This window comes from Pseudopipra pipra, chromosome 4, assembly GCF_036250125.1.
Source record: "Pseudopipra pipra isolate bDixPip1 chromosome 4, bDixPip1.hap1, whole genome shotgun sequence".
In the NCBI taxonomy this organism is placed as follows: domain Eukaryota; kingdom Metazoa; phylum Chordata; class Aves; order Passeriformes; family Pipridae; genus Pseudopipra; species Pseudopipra pipra.
This window is the reverse complement of record NC_087552.1, coordinates 47,600,382-47,620,840: the sequence shown is the minus strand read 5'-3', so window position 1 is coordinate 47,620,840 and position 20,459 is coordinate 47,600,382. Positions and strand designations below refer to the sequence as shown.

At 40.3% G+C, this 20,459-nt stretch overlaps 1 protein-coding gene across 4 annotated transcripts in view; it reads left to right on the top strand.

The window, feature by feature from the left end:
• The window catches only part of CRACD (capping protein inhibiting regulator of actin dynamics), a 125,158-nt gene that overhangs the window by 78,291 nt on the left and 26,408 nt on the right, over positions 1 to 20,459 (top strand). For all 4 annotated transcript variants that reach the window (XM_064652812.1, XM_064652810.1, XM_064652811.1 and 1 more), the window contains one exon: positions 11,174 to 11,342. Coding sequence is in view for 3 of the 4 variants with exons in the window: in XM_064652810.1 (XP_064508880.1) it covers positions 11,174 to 11,342 (169 nt within the window). In the remaining variant the exon portion in view is untranslated. The remainder of the gene's footprint in view (positions 1 to 11,173; positions 11,343 to 20,459) is intronic.

Below are 20,459 nucleotides of genomic sequence, written 5' to 3'. Positions count from 1 at the left end.
AGATTCATCAGTGATCTGCTCATCTTCATTTAACATCAGCAAACCAGTGAATTCTCAGGTGGTACTGCAGATTAGTTGTCATCAGATAATTTTCAGTTTAGAGTCTGAAACACTTAAACTCAATATCTGTTCATATATGTTGAGTTTAAACTCAACATTAACTGTGACTAAATCAGATCAAATTACATTTGTTCAGAGTAATGTTTTCTGCAAACACATTATGAACAATCTATACCCTGTGATATATGTCATCTCTCTACCATCAGGTAGAGACATATATGATAAATGAAGCCAAACTAAAAAAATAGAATATTTGGAGACTCTCCTATTTTGTTCTGATATTGTGTGGTTATTCATTTTATGGTTTGGCTCCAAATAATCCACGGCAGAAAAGCAGGAAAATTAAAAGGAGGGAATGTGGTTTCTCTTGTAATTGAGACATACCCTCCTGGAGAAAATGCTGCTCTGCATCACCACAATGCTGTGTATTTCTGCTGCACAACTGGCATCTTTCTTTCTTCCATGTAATATGTAAGACTTAGTCTTAAAAAGTGAAGAAGATGGGATAAAGCGGTGGGAGAAGCCTAGGCTTAACTTTACACTGTGCAAAGTTACCCTTGTATAACTGACAGTGCTGTCATTTCATATACCTAAATTAAGTGGTTCTTTCCTCTGACTGTCCTGGGTGGGTGTTAGTGCACATATGGCTTTTGGACTTTAGCTCAACTGTTTAAAGAAGTATCAAGATTAGCACAGTCATTTAGAGCATCAGGATTTTTCTGACAATGTAGAAGAAAACCTGATATGAGGATCTCAGAATCTGATAGAGGGCCAACAAGGAGCACTGGGATGATTATTCTCTTCACTTAGGACTTTTAGCTGTAAGTGTTAGTTTTTGCCTTCTCTGTGCCCACAGGGCAAAGCAACAGCTACGTTGGTTACCAAACTCATATTTGACAAATCTTTCAGAAACTTTCATGTGAGGAAAGTTTCAAGAAGTGCAACATGAATTTGCTTTCAGGTGCTTTGCAGTATTTTAGCATCAAAATGTGTCAGTGAGAGAGACGTGGGCATCTCTTGAGGCCACTGGTCACATAATGGAAACTGATTATTTTTGTAAACTTTTATTTCAGCTTGTTTATTATATTTGTACTGTTACTGTTCTTTAAAGATTGCGTGTGCTGCTGTAACCCATCTCTCATCTTTACAGAGATGGAAAAAATACTGCTTCAGCTGAATGCTTGTAGTCTAGATAGGAATACATTTAAAACAAATAAAAATGGTTTAAACTTGGTGAATGTTTTACTTCTCTCCTCTGCTCCCAGCCCATTCCCAAATCTGCTCTCTGCAATTTCGTTCACAGCAAGTGCTCTTGAATCTTGATTTTACAAGTGTGGGAGTGGTATCAGGTGTGTTTATGCAAGGTGTCAAGAAGCAGTTAAGGAAGGGAGCTAAATACGGTTTGGTCAGCATGGGCTTCCCCTGACTCTCATTGTGAGCTTCCCTAAACTGGACAGGCAGGGCACCAATTCCTGTACCAAGCTGCTTGCAGGGATCCAAAATGTGCCTCAGCACCTAGGAAAACAAGTGTTCAGAGCTGCTGAAATTGACTCCTGCTTCCATCCTTGCTTGACAAACAGACCCTGGCACTAGTTAGTATCAGGAGAGGAATTTTTGTTCCTTGCTCTTGCTGTTGTACTGGAACAGCTGGAAGGTACCTGATCTGCCAGAAAGCACTCTGTACAAGTGACATTTTCTGGGATGATATTGCATCGTGAGATATAACACTTGGCTGGTCCCCTGGGTGTCAGGGCTGCTGTAGTTCCTCAGAGTACAACAGACACAGCCTATGTTCCCAGTGTCCTTCCAAGGTTTACAAACTGCATACTTGAGTATTTTTCACTCTAGGGTCCATCTTGATGTCATATCCTGCAGTCTACAATCATTAATTTCCCTTAATGGTAGTTACATTTAACCATCCGCACTAGCACAAAAGATCTTGTGCTTTGCCTGGCCATCTGAGTCCCCTCCATTCTGTTTCATTCTGGGACATAGTACCTGGTAAATAAACTCCAATGTGGGCAGGTATGTTGTAGAAAAAGCAGCATATTCTTTCTCAGCAAAGTTTAATCATGCCCAGCTTGTGTGGCTAAATTTGATATATTTCCCCGATGTACTGGTGATAATGCTTTGTAATCTCTGCTCAGTGAGATGGTGTGTGATGAGTGTGATCAGTCACATCCTGGCCTGGCAAATCCTTGCCTGGAAGCGAAACAGCATGAAAATAGGGAATAGATTTTTTTCTTTTTGTTCCTACTGCCTAAAGGAAAGATGTTTTAAAAGGAAATGTCTGGTTTTCCTAGTTCAGGGATAGAAAAAGTTGTTCTTTTGTGAAAAGGCCATTTTATATTTGAATTATTTTAGATATTTTTGAAATGTTTAAGTTTATAAATGCTTGAGTGTCATCTCTTTATGGCTGCTTCTCTTCTTCTTTTTAATTTTGCTTCTTCATGAGTAATTAATTTTATTCTAGCATCATAAAATAGAACAGATAGGGGGAGATTTCACTTAGCATCACTGTAGTAGCTTGAATTTTTTTCTATTTTGATATTACAGAACTTATAAAGAGCCCTTTATATTTATATTTGTAGTAGAAATCTTACTTGATTGACATTTAAAATAGCACTGCTTCTACTCATTAGTGTTATATGTTTGTATATTCAGTGTTAGCCACATAAATGTGATGGTAAAATACATCTATTTGAATATTCTCTGAAGTGAATATTGTTAGTTCTCAAAGATCAGACGAAAAATATTCCAAATTTTTTATCTCTTAGATACCTATAAATAGGTCTAAACTGTAAAATTTTATAAGATTTCACTGAGTTTGAAGTCATTCTTTGATACTCACCAGTCACAACAACCAAAAAAGCCATTTTTATCTGCTGGTTTTCTTCAATTATTGGCTGTTATTGTTCTGAGCAGGATACTGCCTTGAAAGTTTTAGTTTTACTAGTTTTAGTGCTTGCAGCTGCTGTATGTCACAGTATCTATGTCCTTACTGTTTTCAGTTTGTCTTAGGCAGCAAAAGCAGAAATAATACATCTGATTTTGCACCACGACATGAAATTTTTATCCAATAATATTGCTTTTATGTGACGTTCAAGAGAGAATTGTTCTGTGTCAAAATGACTCAGCAATGTATTAGTTTGTTGTTTCCACCATAAAAGAAGGAAAAATTCCAAATCCCAATCTAAAATATATTGGATGTACCTGCTTGCTTACAGCCTTGACTTATTAGCTCCTAATGATTTATTAGTAAGTTGGGTCTCCACCCCGTTGCTTGGATAGTAACCCCTGTCAGTCCCAGGAGCCCCTTCCACAGGATGACATTTAATTTTTGTAGCAGCACCACACTGCTGGTTTATAATTATCCTGTGATCAGCTGGTGTGGCCAGACGTCTGTCTTCTTGCACATTTCTAGCTGATCTGGGCCAAGTTATTAGAAGAATGTTTGAGCAATATGCCCTAAACAAATGAGTTTGTACATAATACTGCAGCATTGCCTCTCATTTCTGTTATCCCAGTCCTCCAGCTATCCAGTCCTTCTGGCCTGGCACTCTGACTGTCTTTGGAGGTCAGGATACTTCTCAGGTTTGTCTTATCAATAGAATTCAGCAGCATGCTGTTGGCACTTCTGCCTTATCTCTGAGGAGGTTTGGTCTATGAGTTTCACGCTGCCTTCATGAAAATTAACATTTTCTATTTTCTATGGTAAACCAGTAGTTTCTGTGAGGATGAAATGCTCCTTCTCTCACTGATGGAAAACTGGAAATTGTATGGATCCAGAAGTGTTGACCAGTGCAATACAGGACTTATTCTAGGGCTGCAGGGGCAGGAAAAACTTCATGAAACACAATCCCCTGCAAGAATGATCTTAGAAATAGTGATTTGAGAGTAGAATCCTGATCTGTCAGCAGCTTGTACAAGCCTTGAGGAGGTATAAATGACTGCCAGCAGCTGGGGAGGGGCAGTGGGGAGCTGTTTGTCCAGTGCAGGTTTTACTCCTTGGACTTTGCACTGCTCTGCGGCAGGGCCTCAGGGAAGTTGCTTGGCCTTTGAGAGTTTATCTTTTCATGTGCAGTGTGGCCAGGATAGGTTTTAAATGCTTTCAAACAGGAATTGTTCCATGTAAGAAATTAACTTCCTAAGGGAAACCCATGTTTTACAGGGGTTTTTTTCTCTGAGAAGGAAATAATAAGCCAACATCCCTTTCCTGCATTGACCTCAGGTGTTTAATGCAGCTCTGGAAACCTCAGATAAAACCCAGCATACCAAAAGGGTCTCCTGTCATTAATACCTTGACTTAATAATTCTTGCCCTAGTAATTTTCTCCCTTCTGTTACATAATGAATGAATGTTTTGTTGGTGAATCAGAACCTTTTGTGGTCCATTCCTTTCTAAAAGTCTCACATGCATCACTGAGCCAGGAGCTATAATAAGCTGGTTCTGTCTTATTGCAGCACCTCAGTAACATCTATCCCATTAACTTAACACTTCTGCAAATGTCCTTTTATGTATGAACTCCTCTACCTGTTGTCACTGTGCTCAGGATGCATCTCCCAAGTTGCTTTAAACCCCCCGGTTACTCACTGTGTAACCTGTAAGTGGGGCTTTCTCTTGAAAAAGTTTATACTGATCTTCTCATACTGTCTTCCCCGTTGGGAGTCTGTACTATCCCCGGCCTACCTCAGACATTCCCAAAGTGACCTACCTGCTCTAAGTCTGGTTGTGTTTTTTGGAGGGTGATGTCTTTTCCATCCCAAAGGTGCTGCCCAAGAGTGGCAGCGGGATGGATTAAGGCAGCAGGATGTCAATGTTAAAACAAACCGTTGGGTAAATGAGGCTTTCTGACTTCAAGGACCACTCATTGTGATAAATGATAAAACAGAGATACAGAAATACAAAGTCTGGCTGGGAAGACTTTAATTTATAGATGGGGAAAAGAGGAAAACAGGAGCTCAGCAATGAAGGGAGGTGAGACTCTTGCCGGAGTAAATGAGACTAAAGAATTAGTCTCATAGGAGAGAGGACCAGTATTTACTCAGCTCTGGTTCTTCTGTTGTCATCTAAAATGTCATCTGAACATTTTTAAGCTGTTCTTTACTCCTCCTCTCCATTTGTATTTGTTTCTTGCTTGTAAGGACCACTGAGGCAAATCTCATGTAGTAGAGGTTAAATCCTTTTGCCTTTAAGTGAATGACGTAACTTTTCACTTTCCCTGTTATTTCCTTGTTGTATCAAGAGAAGTGTTGAAATATCTGTTTCCCTGCTCCGGATGATAAAGTATACTAGATGGTGTTTGAACATTAATGGACTCTATTATGATAATTCATATGTGTCTCCAAACAGCTGACTATCTCCAGCTACATATGGTTTCTGTGGAAGACACAGTCTTTGGGAGGAAGAAAAATCAAAAAATCAGCTTTTGTTTATGGAAATGTTTTTGTGTCTGCAGGTGGCAAGGGAAAATAGATGTTTCTGGAAAATAAGATTTGTTTTTGCTGTGTTATGGATACTTTAGGTAGTATTACTAGTTTATATCAGGTAATCCAAGAATACCTCATCCTCTCTGTGGGACAAGGTTTGCAAGAAATAGTATCTCTGTAAGATCACTTGATACTCTTGGAAAAACAGGCAAGCATTGGCATGCTATTTTTCCTTTTCTTTGCCTACGTGTTTCATTAGACTACTGTGGCTACACCAACTTAATGCTTTTGATCCCTCTCAATATTGTTTTTATTTAATGTTTCTCAGGTATTGATTTGATGTCAGGTCATATTATCTCATCTCATCTCTGTCAGCATGGGACTATTGCATACTATCCGCTTTATGAGTTTTATGTGCTATCACTAAATGTCTCACAGAGTTGAACTCATTGCTGGGAAGTTACATTATTGAATCTGAATGTCAGTCTTTTTTTATGTCAATCTTTATTCTGTGTGTGTTCTCTTAAATGTTTCTTTGGGCTCTTTTAGTTTGTTCTGCTTTGTATATCTAGACTGCATCTATATATTCATCTGTCAACCCCAGCTTTCTTTTTAGCTACATGTGGAAGAGAGGGCAATGGACTGAGGGCAGGTCATGAAGGCAGAAAATGTCCAGAAACCAATTTTCCCTGTGAAATCTGATGAGCTACAACAGGTACGGGAGCTCACACCTATTTTAAAACATGAGAACATGGTTAAGTGGAGCAGAGGCTACTCCATGATCCCAAACAATTTGTTTTCCTTTCCTGGAGGAGTAGAAACACCTCTCCAGGGAGTGCTGCAAATTTATATCAGTAACGAGCATCTCTGGGGACTCATAGAAATGGATGTGCCGAGTCGTGGAGTGGGTAGGAAAGCTGGAGGCAAGTGTCAATCCTGATTTGCACAGAGAAGCTCTATGGCCTGTGAGAACAGACTGGGCAAGGGGGAGGGAAGGGTGGCTTTTTGATAGGGACCTGAAAAGCAAACAAGTTTGTGCAGGTGCATGGCCAACCCAGAGCTGAGCAGGGCACTGCTTACTGTAGTGGATACATCCTGGGTTATTTTAAAAAGAACATCAGTAAGAAATATCATTAGCTTGAAATCAAAGTGGGTGTTTTTACTGGCATTGTGTTTCATAACAGCCTTTTTCTGTTGTAGAGATGTAATTAGAGATGTCAGTCAACTTAGCCTCTTAATATCTTTTAGTTCCCTTTTTTGCCTTGGCTGCTGTATTGAGCCTGCAGACCAGTAATCCACGTGCCCTCTCTCTGCCACACAGTTCTTAATGATGCATGCACATGGATTTTCATTCTCTAAATTCTTTATAGAAATTTCTATTCAATTTAATAATTTATATTCTCATTAATCTAGCTTATTACACCATATTTTGTAGCCATTAAATTCAATAACAAGGAACACATTCTTCTGGAGACAGGTCCTGTGCAATATCTCATTCTAGGAGAAGTGTTATAGACAGATGCTGCATCTCATATAATGAGCAATAAAGTCTGTGAAATCTCTGCAAATCCCATTTCAAAACTGGGGCTTGAAAAATCCTGGCCACAGTAACTTCAACTTTAAATTGACACTATGAATCCTGGTTTTATTTGTTTTTCCCCTCAATGATCATCTTCCTACCTACCAGCTGATGCATGTGCTTGGTCAGCTGTGCTTGGAGAGGTCTCGCCCTGCAGGTTTCCTCACCCACAGTACTGTGAGTGCCCCCAGCACTGCAGCAAATAGGAAAAGCAAGGAACCTACACCTTGTTAAATATATAGGTGTCTTTTCTGCGATTATGTGAGTCTTTCTGTTTCTTATGTGAAGCTTGCTTTGCTTGAAAATTATTTTTCAGATATTTCCAATGACATTGGCATCTTCTCTGTCCCGTCCACTGGCATAACCTCACCCCTACATTGATCCTGTTTTCTGGGATACACTGCTCACTCTCTTTCCAGTCATTTAAATTTCTTCTCTCTATAAGTGTGGTAGTTAAGTCTTTGTTTAACCTGTGCTTGTGTTGAGGACTCTGTGCTGGTTTTGATGGGATGGATTAAGGAGGAATTAAGCCTAGGAATCCCAATGGATTTGGGTGACATTCGAGCAGTTTAATAACAAGATGTCTTATGGGGAACTTTCAGCTGGCACATTGATAAGACTTTGCCAGCTGGAGTCCAAAGGCTGTGACTGATTTACTGGCAGTAAAGCCCATTGCACTCGCCTTCATCTTTCTTGGAGAGCATGAAAGAGAGAGCATGAGAGAAGCTGCTCCCTTCTGTCACTGGGAGTGGAAGGACCATGTGCTGCCTTCATGATACTGATGCTCTCTGCTGGCTCTATGTTAGGCACTGTGTGTCTTCATGCATCTGACAAATTATATGACAGGTTAAAGATTATTCTAATCTGTTCTGCTAGTCTTCTGATAGCTGAGACGGGAGCATGTACCATCTGTGCTGTGTTATTCTAGCTAGTGTATCCAAACTTGTTTATCTGTCGCCTTCACACCTTATGTTATTCTGTGATTCAAAACTGATTTACTGTTAACTGTTTACAGTGATTTGAACAAGATAGACTTGTCAAACAGACAGGAAAAAACATTTAATTACTAATTTCCCTTGGTCTCCTGGGGCTGGATGTACAGGATTCCCATTCAAGTGATTAAGGAGAAAAGCAAATGGCCCATGTAAGCAGACTTATTTCCTGGCACTTCCAGCAACTGTCCTTGCTGCAAGTTGACAGCATTGGGTGTCCTAGCCTTCAGCGTTTCCTATCCCATTTTTTTTTCTCAACACTAGAGATGGATGGAAGGGAGGAGTTGTGTTTCAGCATTAGAGATGCAAAAGGCTTTTGTGCAGGGCATTGTCTGTTGCATTGCTGATGTTTGGATTCCTTGTACTTGTTTTACTGGTTTACTGGTTTACTAAAGCATTTTACCCTATAGGGGTAAATTCCTCCATAAAATCTTGTGAAAAATTTACGTAAACAGACTTTGTCTTAGTGGTCAGGCATTCCTTCCTTAGATACCTGGAAGGGCAGGCTGCTGGCAGGATGGGGAACAGTGTGCGCAGCCTGTGCAGGGAAGGGTGTTCATTGGTTTTGGAATGAATCACAAAGCCTAATTTAAAGAATTCATGCTTAGTAATGTGACAACTGTGATGATGGGGTATGCAGCAGAAACAGCTAAGGGACATGTTAAATCATATAGAGAAAAGCAGATCTTGGCTGGAGATAGGAGTGTTGGCTTTCACCCATTTTCACGAAATGAAAGCTGTGTTGACCTGTTATATTTGTTCAACACCTAGATTCATAGTTGGTGAATCAGTACAGTAGATTTAGAGTCAATGAGGAAATTCAGTTATATCTGAAGACCTCCAGAAGAGGAGGGGACAAGGCTAATGGGGATGAATGACATGGTAAGAACCTTTTTTTAAAAATGCTGTAGTTGAATTGATTTATGCAGTAAATTGCATTAACCAGCAGAAAGGGCATGGCACAGTCTTCCCTTTCAAAGAAGGCGGAGCAAACAGGCAAGGTGGGAACTGTGGACAAATAGGTCTTTCACCCAGTGTTGTGTCCAGTGCTGATGCTTTCTCTTCTGTATGTTCTACCATTTGATTTATGGGGTTTTCCAGTCAGTTTCTGAGGTGTGTGAAGGGTTGGATCAGCTCTGGCCAAGAGCAATAATTTCTCTATTTGTCTGCATGACTGCCTGCCTGTCTGTTAGGGGTTCCATGTAAGAATATATTTCTCCAAAGTCAGAATTCAGCAGCAAAAAATTGGTCTGGCTGGAGATGTGAGTTGGTCAGCTTATGGAAAGCAGAGCTGAGGGAGAGGTTGAGTACCCCTTTTTCTCCTCCCCTGGTAAAACTGCTGCTTCAGCGCTTGTTGTTTTTCTCATCTGCTCATTGTGGGTCAGTGATTCTGAATCAAAAAATTCTAATGCTGGGCCTGAATTTGAGGTTCATAATTCAGCTTTTTATCTTTATGCTGCTACTGGGATGCATAGTTGTCTTAATCAAGTTGCACAAATGCTGTGTCTTGACTGCCCAAAGTGAGGAATTATATCTGTATGAACCTTTTAGGGATCTTTAAAGGAAATGCAGAATTACTATCTGTTGCGTCTTTGACTTCATCATTTCAGTCTACATGTCCTACAGATAGATTCACTTTGTGTAAGTTTGATCCCACCCTGAGTTCAACTCAGGCTCTCTGGCACCATGCTGGTTTGGAAACCACTTACCACAGGAAGCAGGCAGATCACAATGTGCTTGGGCACATTTTCTCTCTCTGAATACTCTGCAGCTATGCCTCCAGCAACTACAAAGGAGTGTTACCCAGATTTGGCTTTGCCATGCTCAGGTATAGCAGAGTGGAGTGTAAAACCTAATGTGGAATTGAAGAGTGCTATTGCATTACATAAGATTGTCCAAGTTTCCTGGTCAAATGTTCCTACAGGGGCCTCCATATACTTTCCAACCAAACCGCTGCTTTCTGTTGAGCCACAGCCCATAGGAAGAGTGGAGCATGCTGAGGCAGTGCATATGCACACAGATTGTGAGAAAAGCACATACAGGAATTTAAAGATCTTATGAAAATATTTGCCACCAGTACAAAATGATGCTTCTCAAATTAGATTATGATAGGGGGCTAAGAGTTGGGTTTTCTTTAAAAAAAAACAAACTAGCTTGTTCCAAGTAGATTCAATGCAAAATTAAAGTGAAGCAGAAAAGAAATAAAACTCTTTTTAAATGTTATTATGTTTCAGATATTCTTTGATGCATCCCAGCCCTGAGAAATTAATCTTTTCTTGACAGTGGCTAGCAAGAAAATCATGGTACTTCTTCTGAATAGTTGTGGGGATAGTAGCTGAAAGCTACCTTTATTTTCTCCAGTCTTTGGTGGAAAAAAAAGTTACTTTTTTTTTTCCTGGTTAAGTTTTTTATTTCTTGTTTCTGTCTTCATGTCTGTTTTGTGTTTTGCTATGCTTTTTTGGTGTAGCTTTGAAAATTTCAGTGTCTCAAGGAAGAAATGCTTGGTCAAATTTTGTCCTCAATCACCTGGGGGGAAAAAAGTCAGAGAAATGTATTGACTTTCCTGATATAAAGCTGGATGTTTATTGAAGTAACCCAGCAGCAAACCAACAGAACTTTATCCTGTTTTGTTTGTTCATTTATAAATTGTCTTGTCTGGTTATGAAGACACATAACTAAAACACAGCTGGTTGGTTTCAATTGCTTCTAATTCAAGGCAGAGGATCCAGCACCTTCCAAAGTGGGGTAACCAAAGCAATGCTTGTCTTTTGGTAAAATGGTCAAAACTGTGGTGTAAAGCCTAAAAATGAGCTGCAGTGTTACATTCTGGCTATGCAAAATTATCTCTTCTGTTCACCGAAGTGGTCGGCTGCGCTGACACCTCCAAACAGACCCTTAAACCCAAGAACAGATGTTTTAATGCACTTTCCTTTGCTTTGTCAATATGACGCATCAACAGCAAGTTGCAGCCCGGCATTTACATCTCAAGTGCTGGGCTGCTCCGGGCTGGTGACTTGCTCTTTGACCTCATTCCTCCTTTGAACCTGCTGCCGCGGCGTGTGCTTGCCAGCCGCGTCCCTCAGCCCCGCGCTGCTCTGTCTTGTCATCCGCAGACAAGAAAAAGGCAGGCAAATTCCAGCCTTTCAAGAAGCTCTTCAGCAAGAGGAAGAAAAGAGAGCCTGCCTCAGACTGTGAGGAACCCAAGCTGAAGCCCAGCCACTCCTTCAGCAATATCTGCAACGGCACCTTCTCCTCCGATGAAGAGCCAAACAGTGGGCTGAGGTAAGCGCACATGCATCTGCTGCCAGCCTGTGCACACACACTGCTTGTTCTCCCTGCTTTTAATGGAATTAAATTTAAATTCTCCCTCTGCTAAATGGCAGCAATTTTTACTTGGCTTTTTACGAAGTGCATGCATCTCTCTCCCTCCTCTGAACATGGCACCTGCTGCTTTAGACTCCAAAGTGGGTTCATGTACTGGTTTGCAAAAAAGAATCCCCAGGGTGAAGCAGAAATGAATTTGAATCCAGCTCTGTGATTTAACAGAATCCATGGAGAACCTTGAGCACGTGTATTAATGGCATGCATGTTTTTAAAAACTGTGAAAAGGGAAACTTGAACTGGTATACTTTATTGCACACATTTCCCTGCAAGGTGGTATCTTTGGGTCAGAACAGACACATCCTTTTTCAGTCTATCCCATACAGTTTTTGCATTGTAATTGGGGTCAACAAATAGGCTGCTTTTATTTTGATCTGAATGTAGAGCAGAAGGAAGGGAGCAGAGAGAAGCACCTGGAAATCAGATCATATTCAAGTGTCAACAGAGGATTACAAAAGGACAGTGTGAGAATTTTCTGTATGAATGGTGGGAGAAAGAAACTACACAGAGCTAACTAGTTAGCAATCTCTAACTGGGAACAGGAAAAAAAGAAAAGCCAAACCAAAAACCAAAAAAACAAAACCAACCAAACAAACCAACCCAAACCAAAACAAACAAAAAAACCCCTACCCCAACAGCAACAAAACCCCAAGGCCGGATGCACAAACTAATGGCGTCAGTAATACTTATTTCACTTTCCAGCTGCTAGTCTCAGAGAGGTTAGCTGACTCCTGGTCAAAGCCTGCTGCTTTGGAAAAAAAGAAACTATTTGCACTGGGGAGTGTGAATATCTGAATGTAACAAAACAGCTGAGAGGACAAAAAATCATGCCAAAATTTGTAGCAGAAACATCACCCTGCACAGTATTTCCAGTGGTGCAAAATAATAGCTGCAAAAATGTGATTTAAAAATTTTTTATTTAGGGTTTTTTTTAAGCTTTTGAGTTTTTTGTGCCATTCTGTGAAATTCCTTAAGTTCTAGGTTTCCTTTTGGTTTCTGCAGTGCAATCTCATACACCTCTTTTGCCCAACCCAGCTTTTCAGAAAATCAATACTGAGCATAGCCACAGTGTAGCTGGAGGTGTGGCTGACTGCTGTTGCATTGCATTACCTGAGTGCATGATGCCAAAAGTCTGTAGGAGGTTTCAGTGCCTTTTCCCTCAAGAGCAAACTAAAGGGCGTCATCTCGCTATCAGAGATTTCCCATTCAGTATAACCGAAAATGTGGTGCTGCACCCAGAAACAAACAGCGATATGGGAACTTGTCCCATTCCCCAGCAGTGACAGGAAGGTGTGTCTGACCCTGGTGAGACTGTTAAATGCTTACATTTTTAAACATATTAATTTTTCTAATTAATAAAGGCATTAAATGTAAGCTTCTGGTATAATAAGTCAGACTGCACGATTTAAATCACAGGGGATTAGCAAGGGTGAAGGGTCCCACGCCTCATCTCAAGTGGAACACATCTTTCTGCACCTGTGACTCCTGAGAGGTTCTGTTTTAGCCTGCTAGAAATACCAAGTCAAACCTCTGTTTTTCCTCTCAGGCTTTATGGTGCAATGTGGGTGGGATTTGATGATAATTTTCAGTTTGCAGGTAGTGTTTGTCACACTACTCATCTTACAACAAGCATAGATATTCAGTGTGGTGCATTAGATTGCTTTGGGGAGCTTAGTTTGGCCACCCCATTGTTTTCAGCATGGCTTCCATCCATTATATTTTTTTGGCCTTTACTGTAATTTCAAATGTTTGTGAATTGAATGCAGAGAGAGGCTGAATGAAATAATATACATAGTTGTTTAAAAGTTGTCTAACAGTAGATGCATTGCCATACCTTCCACTATTACTATAGAAATAGACCAGAGCAAATATAAATATCAAGTAGTATATTTATATAAGCAGAAAACTGAATAGTATTGTTCTAATTTTGCAATAAATTTTCAGGGATACTTCCATTCCCTTAAGAGAGCTATATTTCTTTTTGAGCCTGCAAAGTACATGAATTTGTTATCTGCAGATGTGTCTTGTGGACTTCTTGTTTTGTTTTGGGTAGAGGAGGTCGTTGTTTTGAACAGATATTAAGGGAGGAAGCTGCCTCCAGAAGGTAGAGACAAGCAAATGAATGAATATAGGCTAAAGAAGACATCTGTATTGCTTCCAAGACCTAAGCTAGTATTTCACTGAGTGCTGTATTGGCTTACAAGCCTGCTCACAGCTAGCGCTGAAATCTCTAATGGAGACTGCACCGACTGGCTAATGCAGACATCCCTGGAGCCATTTAGGTAATCTGCATATGGTGTAGATTGACTAGCTGAGTTGGAAGCAGCCTGAGAGATCTGCCTGTCCATCCGTTCTTACAGATGCATCTTGGATTCATCAGATGCAAATAACTTGCTTGGTATCCTGATGTATGCACACTTCAGCCTATTTATTCATCCATGTTGTTTTGCAACACCCAGGTGGGAGGTATCCTACTGCAGTTTGTCTTGCTCTGCCTTGTGAAAGACTGGAATTCCTTTTCCCACTTTTATACTGCCCTTCTTGAGTTTACAAAGTTAAAATGGTATTCATTAACTTCATGTCCTAACCGTAAGGGCTGGGAGATAGAAGTGCTTATTACAAGGAAGCTAAGCTGTGTTTGTGGACCTTCACTAAAGTCTCCAGAAGCTTCTGTTCTGAGGCTACGATTTGGCACTTTAAAAGATTTTATATTTGTCTAATTTGTCACAGTTGACATTAAGCAAGCATTGTGAGGACATACCTGAAAGTGCACTGTGCAGTGCCCTACAAAAGTTTGGCATTCTGGCTTGATGTGCAGAGGTAGTGGGAAATTAAATTTCTCTTGTTGGGGGTACAGTAGAGTGCCTTTCCTTAGACTGAATGCAGTCAAAGGACCTGTAATTAGACTTGTCAGGTCTTGAGGAGTCAAGTGTGACAGCACTGATCCTCTTCCAACAAAAAGTCTCTGAGTGAACTTCAGTTTCTTGACAGTGCCTCTCCATGAAACGAGACCCCTTTACTTGCAGCATTGTACAGTTCCATATGAAACAATCTAGATCAACAGTAAAAAAGTGATCTGTCTACCCAGCCGGAGTTTCAAGGAGCTCCCAAGAAACCTTCTCTCTGTCACATCCAGTTTTCGTACACTGGGCATTTTTTTCTGCTTATTAGCCTTATTTCTGCAATTGGCTTTTGTCACTTTACTAATTTTTTTGGAAGTGGCTCATTTTGAGTGTCTTCCTGACTCCAGTGAGAGTGCTATGTTGCAGTACTGCTTAGTATCCACCTTCTTCTGGAGACTTCATCTTATCAGAACTCAGATGTCAGCAAGTATCTCTTCAAGCCCAAGCAGAGAAAAGTAACATGTGGACACTGTAAGACTTTTATAAACAAAGCAAGCTTGGATTTTCCTCTCTTACCTCAGCTGACAAGGATCCATGTGGAACAGGTTTCTTATTTCAGGGTTATGAGGTGTGTTGTGGGAACCAAGGATGTTCCAAGACAGAAAAGGTTGTGGCAAAGAACAGCTTTACCCTCTGCAGTTTTCCATTTGCACGGATTTTTTATAAGTTTCATTACGAATTTTTGTGACATTAGAGTTGTTTCTCCTTTTTTGTAATTTATATTGCAGCTGAATAGCACAGAAATAGGAGCCACAACCACCTTATGAATGGCCATTTCTGATGTGTACTCAGTGGCATGTGGTCAGAGCAGAGGAGTGGAGAAAGCCTTCCTGGAGTTCCAGCTGCCTTGGCAGAACATCAGACTAATATCATACTCAGTATTTTTTTTGACCTTAGCTTTTCTTGACACCTCAACTCTCACTGTCCTCCCTTCTGTTCCCAGCTTGCTTAAGTCTTTGAGCTCCAGAAGCTTTCTTCTCAGGTACGTGACCTAGGACTTTTTACTACTTGTTGCAATTTTATCACTTAGTAGAAATTTGCACAAAGTGCCATCAGCTTGCCTTTTTTTTTTTTTTTTCAGCTGCTGGTTGAGTGCAAAGATGCCTCATTATGTGTGCTGTGATTTGTATATGATCCTGAGAGCCCTTCAGTAGGCCATGTCTCTGCAAGTCCTCAACATTTTATATTAGGTTGCACTCTGTTTCTCCTTTTTAACTTGTCTTTTGTCCTCAGCCTCAATTATTAGTTTAATTTTCACATCAGTAATCCCAGAACCTTTTTTACTCTGGTCTTCACTTCTTCCATCACATAAGCTGTCTTGCTTTAGTCTCTCTGGAAGGTTAGGATGTCTCACTGTCCACTTGTCCTCTCCCTTGCCTCCCTTTTGGATTTTTTCATTGCACTCCCCCTCCTAATCATCATATACTTGATTTCCTTCCAGATTCTGCATGGCACCTGTCATTTTCAGCAGCTGATAAGGATGAGGTCTAGGCTCCTGTATCATACAGAGTTGTCACCTTTAATACTGTCTTATTTCCTCTTCCTTTCCTTCCTTATCAGCTAAATGCAGTCACTATATAACACTTATTCCTGCCAAGGCTAACTTAGACTTTTCACTTCTTTTTCTGACATTTTGCCATACTTTAGAGCAGATTTTGCATAAACATATGCTGCTATTTGACAGAATAGTGTCACATGTGATGGATTGCCAGGTCAAGTGTGAAAGCTGGACCACTTAGAGCCCTGTTCCTTCTACCAATCTGCATATTTCTATGCTAACTGGTGAATGTCCACATCCTCAAACTGCATCAGGGTTCTCTTGCAGAATTACTGGAAAGCAGAGTGATGCCTTTCTTTGCTGTACATGCTGAGACTTTCTGAGATTAGACAATTTAGTGAATAATTATGTAAAACTCACGTGTCACGAACTGTGTAGTCCTACTTCATTGCCTTCTTGCTCCCTCAGGGAAGGCAAGCAGGGCACCAAGAAAATCCCACAGCAGGGTGGGATCTGTGATCATGCTGCAGGTCCATAGCTGAGAAGGCAGAGCTAAGGGCAAGCCAGGAAAACAGTCTGCAAATTGAGGTCTGGATCAAGGATCTTTGTGGCCAGGGACAGTTGTTTTTGAACTGGACACTGGCACTCCTCCAGCATAGTTCAGGCAGGGACCAAAGCCCCAACTGTGATCTTAAAGAGAGCTCCTGGATCCATGTGGGTGGGTGGAGCTCCCAGATGAGGCTGGTCAGGGACATTAAAGCTCATTAGTGCTCTCTGGAACTTGATACTTCCCATGGTTGATTTTTGTGCCCTTGATTATCATAATTTTAGTTAGACTATTAGCATGATGCATCAGCTACTTATAGCTAAGCTTGATCCCTGCTTGTAAGAAAAAATGAAACTATGGTAAGTTCATAGGTTACAGATCCTCTGATGACAACAGACTGGAGCTTCATATAAGATAATGTTGTGTGATACCTTTGAAATGAGCAGGACTACTGACAGCGGGGCTGCACAACTGATCATTGGCATCAATGGGACTTGAGTGGATCATAACAGGGGGAGTGTCCTGAAATTCAACAGTTCCTGAAGGTGATACAAATACATCTTTAGATTGAGCTCAGAATCAGAGTTATGTTACAGCATACACAGTATTCCCCATCCAGGTGTGAGTTAGAACCAAAACTCACATTCCAGTATGAGAGATGAAAGAGAGGACACTAAAAATATATATCAGAATCACAGTTAGTTTTCATCTTTTACGTATTAATGCATCTCTGGAATGAGTAGAAAATGAAATTTATGTTTTTCATCTCTATCTGCCCTGGGGACATTCATGGGATATGCAAAGCGTTGAATCAGATTTCTTTATTAAAACAAAACAATAAGTAAAGGCAACCTATCACTGCACTTGTCATTTCCCTGGGGCATTATTCAGGGAAGTGACTCCCAGATCCCTTTGAAGAGATTATATGGAGGGTCAATACCTGGCTAAAGCAAATTCATTCTTGCTTTACATGCTTTATGAATTTTTTAATGTTAAAAATGGCTTTATGTTAAAAAGCTGGCTTTGATCTCTAATGATTACAGAATCAGTTTCTAATGGAAAACTAAAAGTCATGAGACTCGGGGTTTTTTGGAGTCAGTCTCTGCAAACAAGAAAGAACAGAACAACTCATTCTTTCCCTTTATTTTCCAGTTTCTATTTCTAACTCTTTAATAACAGAGTGGGAGGAACATTTGTGACACACCAAAGAGGCAACTGGTGGTGTGAAATTTCTGTACTACAGGAACTCACCAACACGGGATTATACAAGAGCTGAGGTCTCAGTGTTCTCTGCTGGAAAAGCTTCCCCTTATTAATGACCACACATATGTCTTTGAGAGGAGAAACAGCTCTGGAGAAAAATGGGGTCTAAAACACTATAGCCACCAGCATCAAGATAAACTTAACCTTGTATTCTGTGTAAAATCTTTCCTTTGCATGCTCTGATGTACTTAAGGGTGCAGTCCCACAGCAGTATATGCTGATTGATGTCTGGACTGCAGTTGTCTGGCTCTTTCCAACAGCTCTCTAGACACGCAGCTAGCATGGAAACTTGAGTCAGGATTTACTCAGGCAAACCAGGAAGCTGTGTAGGTTTTTGAGTTTGGATGGTTTCTGGGATTTTTTTTTTCAGTTAGTTATTCTAGTTACCAGAACATCTCTGAATTGTTTCATGTGAACCATGACCACTAATCAGGCAAAAAAGAGATGATGTGAACACACAGAGAGGAGGGTAAAGAGAGAAAGGGTGACACCTCACCTGTCCTGACTTGATGTATCTAGAACTGTTGGAAAATCACATCCTAAATAGATGATGATGCATAGCAGTGGATGGCTGGGGGAGGGTCCAAAGAGCAATCTCTCTCAGTTTGTTGGTCTTCATGGAAGAGGAGTAAGACTTCACCTGTAGGATCAAGGTGGTTCTATTTTGCTCTAAGGGAATTGTTTCACATTTTCTAATTTCTTAGCACACACAGATACCTTAGCAAGAATGAGTGATGGTAAGAGGGGTTTAGTGCACAGAGGTTTTTGCAAGCCAAATTCATACATAGATGTGATACTCCAATATCTGTGTAATCTGTTTTACCGGTGGTTTTCTGTGATTCTTCCAGAAATGAAACAGGTGTTTTCCCTTTCCAGGAAAATGAATCAGCAGCACTGAATTAAACAATGAGTCCGAGAAGCATATTAATTTTATGCAGAAGAAACCTAATTAGGGGCAATGTGTATTTGAGGCAACTTCTTTTACAGCTAAATATTGTTAAATCTGGGCTAGGAGTCCAGTCATCTCCATGGTCAGGATGTGGTGGGGTCCTCATACTCTGTGTCTTGCTCTGTTTCCCATCCCTTTGACATTACTGGTGTCATTACTTGTAAAAATCCTGTGGGATGGTTGGCTCTGCTATACTTTTAAGCTCTTGGGGCACACTCAAGACAAAGACAAATCCTGGTGTATTTTTTTTCACACTAAAACCTGCATGTACCACAGAGCCCATCATATGCTCTCAAAAATGTAGTAGTTCTTGACAATTTCATCCTAACCAAAGAAGGTGAAAAGTAAGTTTTTAGTGTTGCTGCGAAACCAAGTATTCCAACCTGTTTCAGGTATCTGAAGATGGACACAGGTGAGGCAACGAAAACTCTGAGAGCAAATGCAATTTAACTTTGCTCTGAGTATGAGAAAATTAGTTTTGAAAATTTGTGTATTGCAACTGAAACTGGAACATGATCCTTGGGTTGCAACATATCTTCAGAGAGAACGTCTTTAAGGATTTGCTAAAAGTGCTTCATATTTTGATATAGCACATCCATAATTCATGTAATTTAGTCAGGTTTCTGAAAGTGAGTCAGATGATGATTCAATTATTTTCAGTACAAACAGCCTCTGAAGTGTCATCATCAGAATTATCAACAGAAGTGCTCATATACTGATGGCACTGTTTTCCCACATTTCTTGGAAGTGATATGGCAGTTTGAAGCTGTAATACCTTCAGCCATGGCTATGACTGTAGCCTGGGTCTCTGTCATACCGTGAATCTATTGAAATCCACTCCTGATGTTGACATGCCTTTTAATCGAAGGGAACACAGACTGTAGATGTGTATTGTGAGGATGTTTTTGTATAAAGACTTCTGAGAAAAACTTCAAAGATGGGAATGCTGGTTAGCAGTGAAGGAAGCTCAATTATTCATACTGTATTATGACTTAAAAGAAATTCAGTCTTTCCAAAAGTAGAACATGAGGAAAGTGAAAAAAGAGGGGGGGAAAGGACCTTTGTGATATAATCTGTCAGATTCACAGCTGGGAAGATGTGAAAGGATTGTGGGCTCCAAGTGAGTAAAATAAGAGACCTTTCAGAAAGTACAATAGCCTGGAAATCACCTTAAACAGTATTTAAACTCTCCTGTAAAAGAAACTAGGTTACTACAATGTGTGAATATTTTTTTCCTATGTTCTTTAGCCTACAAAGACATTTAAGCAAAATTCTTAAACTATTTTTACCAGTTGTTGGACATGTGGCTAGCAGAATTGCTCATTCACCCAATTCTGAAATATTCACTATATGTGCAAAGCATTTTGAAGGGATACAGTAGAGAGTAATCTTGAATTAATGCACTGCAAGGTTTCCTGTGAGTGTTTCATGTCTTCTGACAATTTGGAGTATGTTTGTTTTGTTAGGAAGTTAATAAGAAAACAAAAATGGACAAAACCTTTCAGGTATGTTTGGCCTAAGCTCTACAAAACAGAAATATGTGATGCCGTGTAATAAGGAGAGAGACAGCAGTTTGGTGTTTGGGAGAACATCAGAAATGCTGTACGTCCTACTTGTACCTGCCACTGGTACCATTGTGGGCACTTGTCAAAGGCAGGGTTGGACTTCCAGTGGTGATGTACTTATGATTGCAGGTCACATGGAGCTCCGAAGCTATTTCATGTGACCTGGTGTCCCCAAAAGAATGATATTAAATGATATTTAATAAGTTCATAGGCAGGAGGAGAGACTAGATCATCAAAGGTGTCCTCAGCTTTGTAGCAGGATGGGGAAGATCTTCACTCCCAGCCCTGTCCCA